At 39.5% G+C, this 20,196-nt stretch overlaps 1 protein-coding gene across 18 annotated transcripts in view; it reads right to left on the reverse strand.

Annotated features, from left to right (window-relative positions):
* TRDN (triadin) overlaps positions 1–20,196 on the reverse strand; it is a 165,248-nt gene that overhangs the window by 35,493 nt on the left and 109,559 nt on the right. For 8 of the 18 annotated variants that reach the window (XM_080999612.1, XM_080999609.1, XM_080999613.1 and 5 more), the window contains 9 exons: positions 13,642–13,677; positions 11,749–11,802; positions 9,277–9,297; positions 6,295–6,327; positions 6,147–6,185; positions 5,311–5,337; positions 4,480–4,506; positions 3,687–3,734; positions 2,265–2,288 (listed from right to left, as the gene is read on the reverse strand). In XM_080999612.1, the coding sequence (XP_080855738.1) occupies positions 2,265–2,288; positions 3,687–3,734; positions 4,480–4,506; positions 5,311–5,337; positions 6,147–6,185; positions 6,295–6,327; positions 9,277–9,297; positions 11,749–11,802; positions 13,642–13,677 (309 nt within the window). The remainder of the gene's footprint in view (positions 1–2,264; positions 2,289–3,686; positions 3,735–4,479; positions 4,507–5,310; positions 5,338–6,146; positions 6,186–6,294; positions 6,328–9,276; positions 9,298–11,748; positions 11,803–13,641; positions 13,678–20,196) is intronic. The other 10 variants (XM_080999616.1, XM_080999615.1, XM_080999606.1 and 7 more) reach the window with 8 other exon arrangements.

A 20,196-nucleotide genomic window follows, 5' to 3' on the forward strand; every position in this document is an offset into this window, starting at 1 on the left:
ACTGCTCTGAAGGGTCCCCCAACCTTCTGGAGTAGCTTTTCAGGAGACAAAGGGGGGTGCAGGGGAAAGGAGGTATCGGTGCAAATTGCCTCCCTACCCCTTTCCTCCAATGCAAGAAGACCTTGCTTCTTCATTTAAAAACATAAAAAGGTAATACACCCAGAAGACCAATAAAACAGTGAGGATGTCCAATTAGGTAGTTTCTGGAGAATTAGGTAGTTTATGGAGAAGGTTCCATCTTAGGGAAGGTGATTTCTGTTGGATTCTCTGTGGCCCCATCTTGCCACCTCCCATGTTGTTCTGGAAGGGCTACAGGGAAGCAGGAGTCAACAACAACAACAACAAAAATCACCCCCCCTTCAATGGGCACATCCCATGAACAGCATTCCAGTAATGAGAATTCCAGATCCAAGCTAAACATCTTAAGAGAGCCTACTTAATATTGGGTTGTGACCATTAGCAAAGGTGGTACATCTAAACTTTGATTGTATTTTTTTTTTTTAAATTATTCATATGATTTTCCTTGATGTAAAAAACCCTCTGCTCTCATATACCATGCACACTGATCCTAAACACATCCTCTTCCAAGATTTCAAAATGAGCTAGTTTGTGCTGAGGGTTTTATTATTTTTCTTCTGTCCTCATGAATAATAACATTTAAGTAGAGCTTCCCAATTTATTTCTGGAAACTGCAATATTTAAAATCATGGACTAACTTAGCTTATCGATTCAGAAATTTTCTTATAACCACCAACAGGAAATATGCACTGCCATTACTAGGAAGAGCTTTATGGCAATTATTTCAAAAAAAGTCACGCTGATTACTTGATTTTAGGAGATCAAACACTTTTGGAGTCTGACTCATTACTGATGTTGCCTTAAATCCCAAGTGATCTGATAAACCAGAAAATCATGCCGGAAATACTTCAGAAGCTAATGTTGTCTGCAGTGGTAATTTAGCATTTGTGATGCTGTCTTACATGTGCAATACAAATGTGGCTGAGGAACTGGAAATAAGTGATTATGGCTAGCTCAAAAGGAGTTTATTTCAGTAATGAAATATATGACTTACTTTTTGCATATATTTTTTTAGTCTTTGCTTGATTACATCAGACTACATATATTGCCAGCAAACCTTGCTGAAGCTAACAATTTGAACTATATTTCACTTAAAATTGAAGTACTATGATTTAGGCACAAATCTAAGCACATTTTCTTGGAAACAAGCACCACTGAAATAATTGTAAATTAGGTAAATCTTTTTAGGACAAGATGGGACGCATACCCCTAAATATTTTGTGAATCTAAGTTTAGCCTCATTGAGGGGCAGTATTTCAATATGAATAGGAAAACTAGAGTACCCCTAAACATTTTTTTTATAGAAAAAAAGCACTGCATTTAATTATCACACATGGAACATCACTCCCCTCATTACTTTTATGGAAAATAAAAATCTAATTATCTGAAGTTTGCTCCTCCTGCAGGACAGGATATAGATATATGTTTATTTATATGCTCCTTTATACAGTGTTTTATATTTTGACTCGTATCTATCTGTCTATCTGAACATACTAGGTGAGATTCACCTAACAAGCCTTGTCCCCACAAACCCTGTGCAAGGCCTTCTGCTTGCACAATGGGGTTCCCCTTTCTCCTCCCTCCGTGCCCTCCTCACCCCTGAAATTGGCTCAATGGGGTTGAGAGAATTCCCAGAACATCATGCAGGGGGAGGAGAGGGGTAAGAGTTCCATCTGGCAAGCTGCAACATCCTTACTTTTTGGCATATAGACCGCCTCCCCCATACCAAACAGGAAATCTATAGAAGAAAATTAGTGCAATGTGGTTTTTCTAATTGTGATGATGATGATGATGATTAAAAATCACAATTACAACTATCACACTGCACTTTTGAAATATTGTTGAATTTACCTCATAATACGTGCTTTTTGTGTTGTGGGTTAGCAAAGTGAGCAATTGTGTTATGTATAACTATGCTTCTTGCAAGGCATACTGCATTTACTTGTTGTGCTCCAATTCACGCCTTATTTCTTGTTTCGGTAATGTTCAAGCTAAAACATTTGTTGAACCAAAAGGGTTTTAAAAAATAATAATAATCCTGTGTTATTCTGTGGTTTGTTCAAAGAATGTGTTTGCGTTGATCTTGCTGTTTCTTAAAAGGTAGAAAATGTGAACAAATAGTATATACAGGAAATGTTATTGCATAAGTGATGTACAAGAGTCATAGACAATGTCATATGGCTTACTTGATTCTTTTGGTTTTGGTTTCTCTGCAAAAAGAAAAAAAAGTAACAATCCCTCAATTCCTTTAAAGTTACTAAGGCATATAATTTATTGTTAGTTTAGGGTTAAGAATAATCTGTTTAGAAATGTAGCATTTGCAGAATAATTTAGTTGCTTCATACTGTTTCCTTGCTCACCAGCACATAGCAAAAGCTCTTGAGCTCCTATTTCCTTCAATCAGATCTGACTAATTCCTTAACGAAGTGTCAGCCCTAAGAATCATCATTGGACTGAAACGATGACAAGTTGACTATGATGGATTTCTAACGTTACCCAATGGCATTTCTCTTGGATGAAATGAAAGACCAAATATTTTTCACATAATATTTTATTTCTGTTATTGGTGGTTCATTTCACATAACCAATGTTGAAAGGAAAAGGTCACCATTATGGATGGGACAATTATTCGAATCAGAGACGCTAAACAAGGCGAGAGCCCTGCTCTGCTTGAATGCAGGTGGTCCCCTTTTGAGGCAAACACAGTCCGCCCCCCACTGAACTTCTCTGGATATAAATTGGGACTTGTGACCTGCTTCAACAAACATTTGCAGCTGAATCGTTCAGAAAATTAATTCTACAAATCAGATCAGTTAAAATAACTAGGGCCAGAAATGTGGACCATGTCACAGGTAAATAGTATGGCTACTTCTCAATGAACAAAAATGTGGACAACAGCACCCACAGGTTTGTATAAAATTTAGAAATGCTGATTTATATGTATAGATGCACATTTAGAAATAATTACCAGTACATAATGGTCGTTTCATTAGCAGTTTCATAGTGGGGAAGACTTCATAGTGTGGCTGCTTAGCCTGCTATGCCAACTGCTGGTGAGGCTCTTTAATGATCCCTGTGTCCGCTTCTCAGTAGTGGCGCCCACCCTGTGGAACGCCCTCCCATCAGACATCAAGGAAATAAACAACTATCTGACTTTCAGAAGACATCTGAAGGCAGCCCTGTTTAGGGAAGTTTTGAACGTTTGATGTTTTATCCTGTTTTAATATTCTGTTGGGAGTCACCCAGAGTGGCTGGGGAAACTCAGTTGGATGGGTGGGGTATAAATAATAATAATAATAATAATAATAATAATTATAAAGTGGATTTAGGCACCCATCAAACAGAGGACTGTCTTCTGTGAGGTAGGACACAAGGCCACCACAAAACTGAAGATGACTGAATGGGTTAATTCCAGTCACTGCAGAAATATGATTAGTGACACAGAAACTGAATTTCATCAGAAACTTGATCCAGAATTATCTGTCAAGAAAGAATACTAATAGCTAGAGAGACAAAATCAAGATGGTCCACTTTTTGAATGTGATTTTATTTTTAATCGCTATGGCGCTCTCCTTAGATAACATCAGTTTCACTGAGTTTCTCCTTACCTTTCTCTACCACCTTCAACGGCCTATCTTCTTTCTTTTCATGTACTGCTGCAAAACAAAGATAAGGCTTTTGTAACACTTCCAGTCTCAGGAAGAGTGGCTCATGCAAGCTTTCTCAAAGCACTGAAAACGCTGCTGCTTATTTGAAAGCAACTGACATTATCCTGATATTGATCTAATCTACCTTTCTAATAAATGTTATAAAACTGTAGAGTTACTTTTTTTTGCCTTCCAATAAATCTGCAGGAAGAATGAAGCCTTGCACAGTTGCAAAATGAATCATGGAAAAGTCAGCTCCCTATCTTACCATTATAAATGCTGGTATAAAACTCTAATAACATAGGAACTGGCTTATGCTGAATGAGACCGCAGGCTCACTGGTTCATGAACGACTACAATGGTTGGCCATGGTTGTTCAGGGTTTCAATCAGCTTTACCTGGCCATGCTAGGGAGTAAAGCCAGGACCCAGGTGCACCCCATACTGGTTGAAGGGAGCGAGGCAGCAGTAAATCACAAAGAGTTGAGTTAACTCTTTGTACTGTGCTGACCTCATCGCCATCTTATCCTTGCTTCTCTACCGCCCATACCCTGCTATCTAGTCTGCTACTGATTCATCTGCTGGAGCATGGATTAAGGTTCCCACATGACACTTTACACCCAGCTCCCAAGATTATTAAATTGCATGGAGGTCCTTCCACAAACCCATCCTATGTTTAGCTTGGCCATGGACTCAGTCCAAACACTATATATTGTATAAATTTAATTTTACTGTAAAATGTAAACAGTACTGACCTTTTGGCTTATGAACTTCTGTGGTCACTGTGAAATGAAACAGAAAAAAACATTGTGAACATTTAATGGACCTCTAGGATTTATCCAAAACACTCTTGTTAGGGGCAGCTGTGTAAATGGAGAAAATAAATCAATAAAAAGCAACAGCTTCGAGTTGCTGCAACAAAGGTTTCCCTTCAGTTCTAGCAGAGCTTTCAATGCAAATCCTTTACTGGTTCAGGAAAGGGTTTGCATCAGAATCCCCTGCTAAAATGAAGGTGGTGGTGAGGAAAACATTCATTTTAGCAGCACCATGGGGATCTGGGTTGTGGAGCAAAAAAGCTCGTGCCATCTCCACTTTAAGGAAAATGAATATGCTTTAAGGAAAAGGACAATGCTTGAAGTAGCTGACACCACCACTTATTAAAAAGGAGCACTGGTAGCAAGGCTGGGAAAACCCTTTTCCTAATACAGTGGTACCTCGGGTTACAGACACTTCAGGTTACAGACGCTTCAGGTTACAGACTCTGCTAACCCAGAAATAGTACCTCGGATTAAGAACTTTGCTTCAGGATGAGAACAGAAATCGTGCGGCAGTGGCAGCGGGAGGCCCCATTAGCTAAAGTGGTACCTCAGGTTAAGAACAGTTTCAGGTTAAGAACAGACCTCCAGAACAAATTTAGTTCTTAACCTGAGGTACCACTGTACCTGATATCACTGCCAGGTTGAGCAGCAGTGGATTAGATGGACCCATTATCTGTCTCAATATAATGAAGCATGTGATATTACAAGAAGCCATAACATTATACTGTACATATATTTGGGATATATATTTATATTTTAATCTCTCACCTTTTGGTTTATGAGCTTCATGTGTCACTGAAAAATTAAACAAAGAATTTCACTGTGTTCAAACTACACATATACAGCTCAGGGGGGAAGGGGGATAGCTCAGTGGTAGAAGTACATGCCTTGAATGCAGAAAGTCCCAGGTTCAATTCCTATTATCTCCACAAAGGAGAGGGAAAAGATCCCTGTCTGAAACCTTGGAAAATTACTGCTAGTCCTGGTAGACAATACAGAACCAAATTATACACCATTTGGTCTGACTCGGTATATGGCGGCTTCTTATGTGCCATGGCCACCTGAAACAAAGCTCTCGTACCCAAGACCTCAAGCAAAGATGCTTTGACCAAAGGATCCACCAGTAAATCATCCCATTTCAAACTGGTGTATTAATAGTATTGAGGGCCACAATGTATACATTGTCTGCATGAAATTTACATGCCTTAAAAAAAAAAGGTGGCCTGCTGGAAACACTGTGATGGGGGAAACCATTGCAATGAACAACAGGTTATGATATTTGCTTTTTGGTTAGTTAGTTAGTTAGTTAGTTTTATAAATATTTTTATTGATTTTTAATTTCAATTAACAAAACATATCCACACTCTTGCTGATTTGTTTGCTCACGGAATTTAGATTCTACTTTTTAACATAAAAAGCACGGGGAACACATGGTGGTTACAATCTCCTCCAAATTATTTCTAGCTGAGTTCTCCATTTTAATTCACTGGTTAATTGTTGTATGGCATACTGAATTTTATAGCATTTAGTTAATTTAAAATTTTAGCTTAGAGATAAAATAGGAGAGCATTATGTTCTATGATAACTTTTCCCTCATATCTTACCAGCTGCTTTGACAGGCACATCCTTCTTTGGGAGCTTGGCTGAAACACAAACATAAAAGGAGAAATAGTTGGTTATTGCATATCTGGAACAGATGCATTATCAGTATGTTTAAAGAAAGAAAAGATTTGAAAATATGAGCATATTTACCTGTTTCTACTGGCTTTTCTTTTTTGTGTGGTTCTACAAAGTTGGAGGAACAAAGCCGGATAAATTATTTCTGCATTTTGAGGTTCACAGTGAATATTAGAACCATTACATAGAATGAGATAGCAGACTGAAATTGCAGAACTTTCAAATGCATTACTTTAGCATGCAGGCAGGAGGCCATATTTTGAATGTTCCCCCCATATAACCAACTTCTGCATGTAATAAGTTGGGGCATGAATGAGCGGGCTATGCAAAATCTTTTTAATGTACTAGTTTACTAGATACATGGAGTGGGCAACATTGAGAAATACCTAAACTGAGTTTAATTTTGTACTAGCAGTAGTTTGATTATGTTCTTGATCTAACATGGTAGAATGCACTCAAGCACTTTGTTGGATTCCACTCAGAAGTGGGGAATGGGGTTTTTTTTTAGCTTGAGGGATGGATAATTGTGGTGGCCATGGCCAGAGACAAACATAGGTGGGGCCTGAAGTAAAATGGGTAGATAAATAAATGTGATGTTTTGGCTCCGGCTCCTGAGTGCTGAGACACTTTTGGTTCCCCCAATGGTTGTTTTTTAAAAAATGGGTCCGTCCCTCTAAATGTTCAGAGGGCATTCAGCTTCAACCTCTGGCTCTGCGCAATGTCAGGACATTGCAGGATGTCATGCAAGCCATGTCAGGATGTCACGCGACATCGCGTGCATGACATTAGGACATCATGTCAGGCCCCCTCAATCATGTTGAGAAGATGGCACCTCTGTTACAGCAGGTTACATTCCAAACATACAAAATTCAAAGGTTTCTACACCCAGCTGTAGAAACATTATCACAGTTCAAGGACACACTCCAGTTAGGTAAAAGGACTTGTGAAACAGCACCAGAGAGGGGTATGGCCTAGGGCAGGCACGTCCAACTCCCAAGTGACAGCGATCTACTCACAGTATTAAAAAAACAGGCAGTGATCTACCTCCATTGACACTGGAGGATAGACCAGAGTTGTTGAGCTTCTTTTAGGAAGCCAGAGTTGGTTTTGGAGGAATATCATTAAGGGTTTGAAGATCGACCAGGATCAACCAGGGCACCCTGCGATTGACTAGTGGATCACGATTGACCTGTTGGACATGCCTGGCCTAGGGAAAGCCCTACGTTCCGGTTGGAGAGGCCTGAAGGGCCTTATGTAACTGTTTCTGTGTTTATTATTTTGAAATTCCTCATGTCATAACCTTTGATTAAGATCAAACTACGTGAACACTTCTCTATGAGCAGACTCTTATTCATTGGGCTCACACCCCAACCTGCCATCAATGGCCTTCTACCTCCACACTAGGGGAAGGGATAGCAGGAAGGAGTATGGGCCATGTGTGTACATGAAAACTGGAAAGAGAAGAGAGGATATTTGGGTGTCTGGTGAAGATATGCTTGCATGATCTTGAGGACTTGCTAAGCCAATTAGGGAGTTGTTTGTCCTTCCCCATGAGAGAAGCCTAAGGTTGTCTACTACGTTCAGGGAAGCTATGAACCAATGACTTTTTAGATCAAAGCTCAGATCTTAGCCTGTATGTTAGAGTAACTCTGAGCTACCATTCACACACAGCAATAGACTAAGTACTTGGTTCTAAATAGTATACCTTGTTTGCAAACCAACCAAATCTCAACAATCTTAATGTATGTTTGGTAGCAGACATGTCTTTTAAATAACCTCTATTGTCAAAAAGGCTGACATGTCATTTAAAAATCTCATCAATATAGTTTTGATGTAAATTCATAGTTTGCTGAAACATGCTTCAAGTTTTTTCTCACAGCTAGCTTGCTCCCCCTGCCTGATTCATGCAGTAATCTCATTGTTCAAGTAATGTTTTCAGTGTACTCAATATGATTGCTGAAAAACATGAATCATGGCATCACATCTGTCAGCTTCTTACAACTGCCCCTGACGACACACATATATGCTCCCAGTAAAATTATGATAGGAGTAAAGCTTTAAATGGAGTTTTGGGCAGATCACTATATATACACCTATGTCCATGTTATTAATAATTAGAGAGAACCAGATTATGTTGCTGAAAGTGCTGCAGAAAATCTATAACACACTCTGGGCACTGAGGTTCCATGATGTCCAAACATGGTTTCTTGGAAACAGAAGCATTGGGATTTAGTGGACTCCACAGAAGGACCTCTGTTAGGCATCTGCTACTGCCATGAGCCTGCACTGCAGTAGCCAAGACCATGAGGAACTTTGGGAAGCCTCTTTAGGCCACAAAATAAGGGTATATAAATCTTTTACAGTTCAGAGTTTATTTTATGTTTTGCAGTTTCTTTTAAATCCTGTATCACTCATACAGTTTTAAATTAGATAATCCAAATCTGCAGCTTTGAGTGCCATAACTCTACAAAATTCATTTTTCAGCTTAGACATTTAATTCTTTCAAATTTTCACATTCAAATATCCTCACACATAACTTCATAGTTTCAACACTGAGGAATGAGAGCTTAGGCTGTAATCCAACGCCTCGGCTGGCAGCAGCAGGGCTTGATGGAACGGCGTCACCCATGGTGAAGAGGGTCATATTGGACATGTTGCCAGATTAAACATCATGTGGCAGCAGCAAGGCTGGCTCAGAATCCAGCAGATCCTATGCTGGCCCAACCCCACTTCCTCACTTCTTTGTTTTAGGGGATTTCATAGGCTATGGGCAGTGGTGATACCACCAGATGTGGCTTCTGCCTGAGCACTGCTTGGGCAGGCAAACTGTGGTGTACTTTTGTTGGTGGGGATTTACCACTAGCAGAGGCTGGTGAAGCCAGGCAAGCCCCACCCCAGGCAGCACAGTTAGCTATTTTTTTTTATTGTTGCATTCTAGCAAATCATCTATCTTAAAGCAGCATGGTCCTAGAAAAAAATCACAAATTCCGGCTTATTTTTTTAGTAGGCAAAATATTAAAAAACAGAGATTGGTTTGCATAGCCTCTGCAAGCCTACCTGCTATTGACTTCTTGGCAACTGGGGGAAAAAATGGAAAAGGGAAATTGTTTATTTTTCTTGTATGTACCACAGTGGAGTTTTGTACAGTAAATAGTAATTGCTTTATAATGTAGATATAATTCTGCTGTAGGATGTCTTCATTCAGCTGAGAAACACTTATACAATTCCCCTGAACATGCTTTAAGTGTTGATTTTATATTTCCAAAGGAAACATATACTTCAGAATGCAAGGTCTTCTTTAAAACAAAGGAATCATATGCTGTCAAGGAAGAGTAGTATTTGGACCCGCAGGAGCCTGTAGTTGTTTCATGCTATGCTATCAAGGGAACAGAACTATTAACGATAACTTGCAGTACATTTGTCAACTGCTATGAAGGCTATCCTGGTCAGTAAGTGGCGTGATAATGAAGTCCCTTCTGACACACAGTGGTTAGATAAAGTCTGGGATATATCCTATAATGTGGAATTGACCCATCAAAGGTTAGTAAGCTTAGACAGGTGTTTATGGCTCATTTCTCACACATGGATAGGATTGTGGTTTGCTGTTCCCATTTATGATAGAGGAGGATTAAAGCAGAAATGCACTCACAGTACACATCATTGTGTGCACCATGACATGTGAATGCTGTCAACAAGAAGCTCTCCATATAGTCTTTGTTTTGTGCTTATTGATCACTGACCGCTTTATAATAATTTTTGTTGCCATTAGGCTGACTGCACCCTTTTCAATTTCTGTATTAAAAGTTTTATAACTGCTGTTGAATCCATCTGTTTGGTAATTAATTAATAACACAAGACTCTTTAAAACTTACTGCTAATGTCTCATTGTGTTGGGTAACACTGTATTCAGTATTTTGAATGAATCTATCACATTATGTGGATTGTGTGATATATATTGCTTGCAAAAACTATAATAAATCAAGTGTGTAAAAAAATTCAATAACGTTTCTGTCTTCCTTAACACAGCGGGAAGAAAATAACATTGTTCTGATGTATTTCATTTTGGATTTAAAATGGTTAATTTTAGGACAGATAAGTACATCTCCCTCGAGAGGGTATCTCAAGAATGATACCTCATTTGAAGCTCCACCCAATTCAGTCTTCTTCATTTTTAAAAATGTCGTCCTGACAACATGCAGGATGGACAAGAGGGGAGGTCTTCACACAATGCATAAACCAGGCACAGGCAAACTCAGCCCTCTAGATGTTTTGGGACTACAACTCCCATCATCCCTAGCTAACAGGACCAGTGGTCAGGGATGCTGGGAATTGTAGTCCCAAAAAACATCTGGAGGGCCAAGTTTGCCTATGCCTGGCATGACCTGTAGGATTCACTTCTGCAAAATATTGTGGTGACCACCTATTTGGATAGCTTTAAAACGGGTTTACACAAATCCATGGAGAACGAGGCTATTGATTGCTACTAGCCATCACTGCTGTATGCTACCTACTGGTATCGGAGGCAGTCTTCTTTTGTATATCAGTTGCTGAGCACAAGAGGCAAGAGGGTTGTTGTACTGATATCCTGTCTGAAGGCTTGCCATGGGTATCTTGTTGCCCATTGTAAGCCCAGGATACTAGCCTAGATGGGTGCTTCTCTCTGCCCCAGCCCCATTCAGCTCCATGGCTCTGCCCCACCACATAGGCTGTTATCATTCAATGGTCAGCAGACCAAGTTGCTAAGCGCCTCTTTTGAAATAGAAAATACAAGGAAATGGCCAGCAGACGTTTTTTCAGTAGCTGCCAAACAGCTGGAAAGTCTTGGACTGTTCTGCCTCTGTAGCTCAGTATGATGTGGTCTAAGTCTGTGGGTTATCTTCAACCACGTTTCGTTCACAGTTGGCCTACTGAAGTTAATGAACACGACTACATCATGTCTTCTAAATACATCATGTCAACTCAGAGTAAAGCTTAGTAGAATACCACCTTGTGTGTCTATGAAAAGGAGTGGGGCGGAGGGGAGCTTGAGTGTTGGTGTCAGAACTGAATCAGAAGCAGAAAAATAGCTCTGGGCTCTGGAAGGCACCTTTGGGTGGGGCTTCCTCTCTGGGGATGATGAGGAGCAGTGGGATATACTGAAAGTTACACAGTGAGTTGACTTGGGTGCAATACGTTTATTATAGAAACATTGTAAATCTCTGGCAAATTCTTCCTCCAAAGGAAACTAGTCCCTGGTAAGCACTGCTACTGGGGCTTCCACACTTATCAGAAAAGTTGTGTGTACATATAACACCAGTGAAGGATTTTCTTTCTTAACATGCAACACTTGTTATGACACATTTTAGGAACTACAGACACATGTTCATAGCAATGACATTGCACCATTATTCTTACCCAACACAAACCAAAAAGAACATTAACTTGCAGAACCCAGCAGATGGTGCTATGATGCAATGAAATGCGCCATAACCAGAGCAGTTGATTGAATACATTGAAAATAAAGCAAGAGAAAACAATTTAATCACTTACCTGGTGCTGCTACTTTTACAGAAGCTGGTTGGGCTGCAGGAGCTTTGGCTGGCTCTTAAAATGAGAACAAATTAAAGCAATTACTACAAAGCATTCTACAGCAAAAACACAGAGACATGGGGAAATTTCAGATGAAAAAGATTGCCCTTAGCATCTCTTGCATAGGAGAGCAGAGAAAGAAGATTATTAAAAACAAAGTGCCTATCTGCATTCTACTCAATCAAAGGCATGGAAAAAGTAATGAGCAAAAATGGTTATTTGGAACCACTTGATAATTGCTTTCATTAACAAATATGGTTTTACTATTGTATCACTCTGTGCTGCATTCTAGTACAGTAGTAGTTTTCTTAGCCACATGCAACATTTGCATATATGGCAGAAATAGTTACGGGGAAATACTCCCCCCCCCCACCACCAGAAGGAAAGCACAACCTTCTGAAAACGCACAGCATTAAGAGTTTCCAGGATTCTTGAGGATTCAGAAAAAAATAATACTACTGCAGGCTGTTTCCTGAATCTCTAGCCTAGATTAGAGTCACCTGTGCTGCGCTGGTGTCAGAAACACATAGAACTGTGAGGGTAATGTCACTGCAGCATGAAACAGAAGATGTTTCGGTTGCCCTTGTTTTAGTCACAGTTCTCTTTCCCCCTTTTCTTCCGCTGGAATACACGTCTTAAACAATAGGTTAAATAAAAAGAATCCCTTTCGCCAGTCCCAGCCCTACCCTTATGCTGAGTGAGGCAGCTACCTTAGGCAGCTGAATTTGGGTGTCATGAAAGGGAAGCAAATTCTTAGTTGTTTGTTTTATTTTATATTATTTTAATTGCCTGGGAGGGGGAGAGACAATTGTGGGATTTTCTGCCTCTGGTGCCAAAATAACTTGACTGGCCTTGGATACTATGAATCCTCATGGCATGGGGTGGGAGCACCATTGGGTACTTTGCCTCAGGCAGAAGAATGCCTTGGGCCAGCTTGGCCATCCATTTTGTGAGGATGGAGTTAGTGCTAATAGCACAGTTCTATGCATGTTTTCTCAGAAGCGAGCTCCACTCTGCTCAACAGGGCTTATTCTCAGGTTGCAATAAGAACTGTTATTATACCTCAAGTCAGGTATAGGGAACCTTTGGGCCTTCACATGTTGTTGAACTACAACTCCCATCATCCTTGGCCACTGACCATGTTTACTAGGGCTGATGGGAGTTGTAATTCAGCAATATCTGGAGGTATCTTCACACCATTATATTATACCTGTGTAAATAATGCATAATATAGAAAGGACTTTAATGAAGAGTCACTTGTTTCCCAAGTAAGCCCCACTGAAATGGAGACTGAAGAACAGTCAAGCTTAGGCAAGTGCTTCCTATATGTTTAAGGTCACGGCATACACAGAAAAGCACAGATGCACAAGCTTCCCAGCTTTTCTTTCCAGTTCTTGACCACCAAGAACATGTTCAGCTAAGATCACAGCTGACATTTCATTCCCCATGAAAGCCCTGCTTTTTCGAGACATTAGATTAAAAAAAAAATGAGGAAGGGAGGCAATAACTGTCAGTCACAAACAGGAATGCGGAATTGGAAATACAGTGTGAATTGATTTAGAATGGAAGAGGCAGCTGAAGTCTAAACATGTCATTTTAGAATTATAAATGGTGTCACCACCTCCTTATTTGCATCTTCTTGCAATTTCATAGCACTATCCTATGAATGTCTCTTCAGACATATGTCCCATTGAGCACAATGGAACCTGCTGTCAGGTAAGGGAATAAACGAACGAGCTGTTTTTAATTTGAGTACATTGAATCACTATCATTTGGGTACATTGGAACAGGCTGTTTTAAAACTGAGCTATATAAAAAACAGGACGTACAACCATAACTAAAAACGAGACATACTTTTGAGGTCTTTTGTCAAAACAGCTTCTTTCTTATCTGCAAGAATAAAACACAGAGGAATTAGCAGTGGCATTGTACTGAATGCTATCACATATATTTACAAGTGATTTGATAACACAAATGCCCAAAGAACACATTTGGAGTCTTCATCCTTCATTTTGCAACACAGCACAACCTCAGGTAGAAAGACAGCCAATAGGATTTATCTGATCATCACAAAAAGAACCATATTTATTGTTTTATTTTTTGCAGGATTCCTATTAAATGCCCTTTCTTTGATCAAAAGCAATAAAACGCCTAGAAATTTCAAGGGGAAACTCAATTATTCTTGGGTGTACGTACATTGCTCTCTGAACTAAAAATATTTCTGGGTTAATCTGCTGCCTCTATTAGCATGTTTTCTAGGAATCACTTCAAAGCATGCTAATTACCACATTGAGATGAAATTAATCATAAAGCACTTTCGGCCATGGGGGTCTGCTGAAGCATTCAAGAAACGCTTTATAGTTGCCAGATATGGAAATTTTAAAAGGTGTCACTTGTACTTGATATGAATCATTTATCACAATAATCTGCCATTACTGGAAGCTATAAAACCTGAATACACAGGCAGCATTATATGCAATACCAGATGTGAGCTACAATTAAATACCCCGAGCTCACTTAAAAATGTTCTGAAATATTGAGATAGTGTGATATATTTTGGATAAAGAATATATTTTAAATACCTTCTTCATAGCTTCATAGTCCATACAAGTGTATTTCATTGTTGGCCTATTTTTCATACTTAACATCCTGATGCTCCAAAAGAGTCAAATAAGGAGGTGATGGAATACCGCATGAATACTCAGACGTATTCTCTCTCTCTCTCTCTTTCTCTATCTCTCTACATATATATATGAGGTTTACATAAACACAATAAAATACATTTAATAAAAATTTCCTTTAAAATAGATAAAAATGAGGTTAAAATCAAAATTATGTAGCACAAATAAAATTTAGCAGTTTTTTAAAAATTAAGTCTAAGTCTCCTTCGAATATCTTAAAGATTATCTTGGACTGTGAGTACTCCTCACTATACGTTCATTATATGATCAGTTCCTTATTCAACATGCATTGTATCTATTGGAGAATGAGGATCTTAAGTTTTCAAAACTGACCAGTAGTGAGATACAACTATCTGAGCTGCAACTATGAAAAGAAATTCAATCGCAAATCAAATGTTTATAATGTTGCCAGGATTTTTAGTATGCTGCATGCATTAGTAAATTACTCATTAGTAAATCTCATTTCTTAATCCTTCACAGGTTTATAAAGTTTTGAAGTAGCTTCCTCTCACTCCTGTCCAGTGATGTTGCACAAATACTGGAGAACTTAACTGAATTCACATTATGACATGGAAGTAATATAACAATGAAATTATGGTCTGGACAGAGTAGCCACCTTTTGATGAAGGAATCAGCAGGCCACCAGTTCAAGCAGTAAAACTGAAGTCATAGAGGTATATTGTACCTGACTGACAAAAACAGACCAGGATTTCTTAAAATAAGCAGTACTAGCGAAAGTAGTGAAACTAATTACTCTAAGAACACTGGCACATTTGAAAATAAAAGTAATGCTTTATGAGGGGATCATAAAAACTAGGAATAGTAGCAATAATGTGAATGTTTTCAAGAAATGCAAGCCACACATTAATTATAATGGATTAGCAAAATATCAATCATTTTGGCCTTTAGGAGGAAGGAATTATATTTTGCAAGGTCAAGTACAGTTTGTCACCTTGCATCTCCCCACCCCAAAATTCTTACATCAAACATGATATTATTATGAAGTCTAGAGAAGGGCTTGCCAATATTTCGGGGTCTGTGAACACATTTACAAACTGAATAAACTGCAGCGGGCACCATACACAGGCCACAACTCTCTTCTCCCTATCTATATCCCCCCAAATCCACCTGACACAACTGGACTTGAAAAAAGCCCTTTGTTGGCTAAGGAAGGCTTCTTTGAAGCATAAATTCAGCTGAGGGACAGGGGGAGGATGGGACCCTGCAGGCTCCAAGGCATGGGAGTGAGGGACGGAATATCAGGACGAGGGATGGAAGTACTATCTACACAGTAGTAATAAAAACAGCTTGACTACTTTTTTCCAGTTGGAGAACAAGTGGTTCTGGAAAAGAAATACTGTACAGGTAAACACTCTGTTTCTTCATTTTAACAAGCAAATATTTTGACAAACATGATCTGTCTATAACCGTGTGTGTGTGTGAAAATATATATATGAAAACAGAAAAGCTCAGTCTCCTTCTTTCGGCACAAGCCACTCAATTTTACCTCAGGCCTTGTTCAACATTCCTTTGAAGTAAACTAGCAGCAATACAGTAGCTGCAAATGACATCTAAACAACACACAGGGTGATAAAAACTAAAGCCCCCCCTTTGTGCCTTTCATACAACTATATCCCTAGGTGGTTTATAATAAACTGCTATGCGATACTGCTATTTCTCAGAAAATAGACACTGGGAGCCTTTTTTTTTTTAACTGAATCTTGAGTGAGTGTGAATCCCAGGTTTATGTTGCCAAGCCTTCACAAAATTTTTTTGGAGAGTGTGCAATTTAGGACAATGACAGACCAGCTTAGGCCATCTAGGATAGGGATGAGAAACCTTTGGCCCTTCAAATGTTGCTGGACTGCAAATCACATCATCCCTGACTATTGGCAATGCTTGCTAAGGTTGGTGGAAATTGGAGTTCAACTGGATGTGGAAGGCCACAGGTAGATTTCCAACCTCTTGATCTAAGATTTCATAGAAATGTAACTGTCCAATTAAGTATGATTAGGCTTAAACTCAACACCATTCCATTCCATTTTAGCTATCTCTACAATGTTTCTTTTGTTTAGTAAATAGCCATGGCCATGACTCTCTTTCATTATGCAGACTTGGGCCAAAGTGTTGACAGATAAACTAAATTGTTCAATATGTTTCTAGAAGATGAGCAAAACCAGGGAAATGTCTTTCTTCTTCCCTCCCCTGGTTGGAAGTTTGTATCAAGGGGTGTATGCAAGAGGTTAATAGTCTGGCAGTCCTCAAAATGGGTCTGAAAGACACACAGAAGACTTGCTCACTATATTAAGGCATTGGTGTTTCCCTTGGAAATCTGATGGGGAGCAATATCTGTTGGTGTTCATGCCAAGGACCTTCTGCCATCCAACATATATTGTAAATAAAACCTTGCATGACAGAACTCGTGTCCTATACAACTTGAGACATAAGTACCTAAAAGGGCACATCCCCCAGTATTGACCATCTCAGGTCCTACAATCAGTAGGTGAGGGCCTGTTGATGGTGGTTCAACTGGCTGCTGCCTGGTTGCACTGATGCATGTCAGGACCTTTTTGGTGGTGTTTCCCCATTTGTAGAATGTCTTCCCTGGTAGGTTGCATCTGCCTCTGTCATTAATGTTAAAGAGTGAGTTAAAAACATTTCTGTTTGTGCAGGCATTTGGTAGCTGGAAGAGACATTCCTGACCATATTTTGAGGGGAACATTCCAGCTGTGAGTGAGACTGAAGTCAGTTGTGGGCTTGGCCAGACCTGAAACTGAACAGTGTGCACCCAGCTTTCTCGCTCTCCGTTTCTGTCTCTCTCACTCCTTTTTCTTTCTCTCTTCCCTTGCTCCTGCTTAAATAAATAAATAAATCTCCTGGCCATTCACACGAAATCAGGCTGAGGGCTGTATGTGCCCCTGAGGCCACAGGACACCCACTGCGCTGTAGAGGCTCAGGTGCTCTAATAGACTGGGAACATAAGAACATAAGAGGAGCCTGGTGGATAAGGCAAATTGCCCATCTAGTCCAGCATCCTATACTCACAGTGGCCAATGAGATGCCTGTGGAATACCCACAAGCATGATCTGAGCACAACAGCACTGCCCCCTTTTGTGCTTTCCAGCAATTGGTATTCAGAAGCCTGCTGCCAGAATGCCAGACACTAGAAATAAAGAGGCGCCATACAAGATATTTCACTAGGGAAGGAAGGATCATTTCCCCCTTATATTTCGAATCCATACAGTGCAATCTTACGCATATTTACTGAGAAGTTCCATTTTGTCCAATAGAACTTACTCCATTGGAAGTGTGCTTAGGATTGTGGCCTTACTGCTATTACTGACTTGCTGCAAAAATAAATTACTAATGAAATGACTGAAGTCTTTCCGACTTTCGGCTCACCGTCTACAAACCGATCAGTGGTTCCACTTACATGGTTATATAAATCTAGCATAACCACTTCCAAGTGCTTCCAAGAAACTAGATAAGCAGAAGGTTTCTAGATACAGTATGTCGGCCACATGTGTGAAATCATTTCCTGCACATTTGACACATTAATGGGGGCTTTTAAACCAATACATCATGCATGGATGGTACTTAACGTTCCATTTGCTGCCCCGAGCAAAGTGTCCAAATGTGTTAAAATAAAAGCAGCAGCAGGTGGCATACGTTGTCTGAAAAATAGCTTAGCATCTGAACATTTTAGTCAATGAGAGACCATTCTTCATATAGACCAGTCTTAAATAGCAGATTTGCCTGACTTTATATATTTGTTGCTGAGCAGTGTATTTTATTTCTATCCAGCGTTCTAAAAGCTAGATATCTATCTGGCCAAAGCCAAGAATGAACTAAAATTAAATCAAAGCCATTACATTTCCAAAGCAACTGTTATCAACTATACAGCAAAACTCTACATCCATGTGTGAGGGTATTTGAAAAGCCTGATAAGAAGAACTTGTTTATATTTGAGATTATGTTGTTGGGATGAAATCAAGGTTATCAAACATACATTTAGGGTTATTGTGGTGGTGGTTGGTTGGGAAGAGGCATGGTTACAGTTATTTTGTTTTCAACTGGATTTTAATTGAATATTTTTCAGGCAAATTCAATCTAAAACTGTCTGTTTGGAGCTCTAAAAATACAGTAAGTTATACATTTTAACATATAAATACGAGTGTATATTTTCAATGTGATTGCAGCGATTTGCTGCAATTCACAAGCACTCCTGTATACTTAGGCTATCCTATTCCCGGTAATGGAAGATGTAGCACTAGATGCATCTATCTTTCTGCAATGGAAACTGCCTTGCAGTTACTGGGAAACCCCACTTGTGCAGAAGCTCCAGAAGTGCACACGATGGACCATAAGAAAGGATCTTGATCTAAGCATTTGTTTCCCAATTAGATGCAGACTGACTGGATAAATTGTGATGGAGAAGCTGCTATTGTCCTGCCTTTGTCTGAGGATAATAGTGGCTTCCTAAGAACTTTCACCGCCCTTAACAAATAACAGTTCCCAGGATTCTTTGGGGAAAGTCATGGCTGTTTAAACTGGTATAATACCACTCTAAATATACAGTGCAGATGGGGCCTCTGTATTCATTTACAGAACCTCCATTTTTAATCAACAATAAGGATACTCAACACATCATGGCTACATAAAAATGACTGCCTAGAACATTAGAAAAAAATAAGATTAGAAATATATCTGATTACATTTTGAAATTGTAGTGATTTTTGCCTTGTTGATTTTTGTATTAATTTTATATGTGTTAATTAATAAAACATAGCAACATCCAGAAAGCTATTGCATATGACTCAAAGCAAGATGAGCAAATAGAGAGCCATTTTATTCAAATATTTTATGAAAGAAACTATCCGTTATGTGACATTGTCCTGTGTTTCTATTTTGCAGTGTTTACTGCTGCTTAGTTTAGAAAATCTTTAACTAAAAAGGAATGAGTATTACTTCCTGTTACTCCAACAGTTACACAAATGGATCCTTGTATACTAGTGTTGCAAGAAGATTCCCAAGAATGTGCTCTAAAGGGAGCTGGCTTCAGGCACCAGGCCCATAGACAGACCAACTTTGCATTACAGAGATGTCTGCAAACATGACACGAAGTCTGGCAACATCAGCCCCGCCCTGTGGGAATCTCTTGCAGATGATCACAGTGCCTGGAGACAGACATGTTGTGTATGTATAGCAGAGATCAGAGGAGGAATGACCGTTGGGAGACGAACAGAGGGAAGAAACACCATGGTGCACCTGCTGCAGCATAACTGGATGCCTTCATCTGCCCCAGCTGCAACCAAGCATCTCTCTCCCATATCGGTCTCTACAGCCACAGCAGGCGCTGCAGCCTTCCAACAGTTTGATCTCACTGCCAGAGGCACACTCCTCCATTGTCTCCCAATGCCAACAACAACAACAACAGTCTATTTGATATTTGCCACTATTGCTTTGTAAGTTGAAACTAAGGTCTTACCGTCTCCTACCAAGTCATGCACTTGCTTAACAGTTCAAAGCAAGCAGCGGGTTGCTTTATCACCACACAAGCTGAATGTAAGACCTTGCCCCAAGTAACAAAAGGATATAAAGAAGCCACTTGCTCAGGCAAAGTCTCATTAAAGTCAACAGGAGTACATCTGCTGAGGGTCTTTTCTGACATCTGTAAAATTTCAAAACTAAATGAAGGTTTGAGTTTGCAACAGGAGAAAGGATCTGT

Source organism: Podarcis pityusensis (genome assembly GCF_964106645.2).
Source record: "Podarcis pityusensis genome assembly, chromosome: 3".
NCBI lineage: Eukaryota > Metazoa > Chordata > Lepidosauria > Squamata > Lacertidae > Podarcis > Podarcis pityusensis.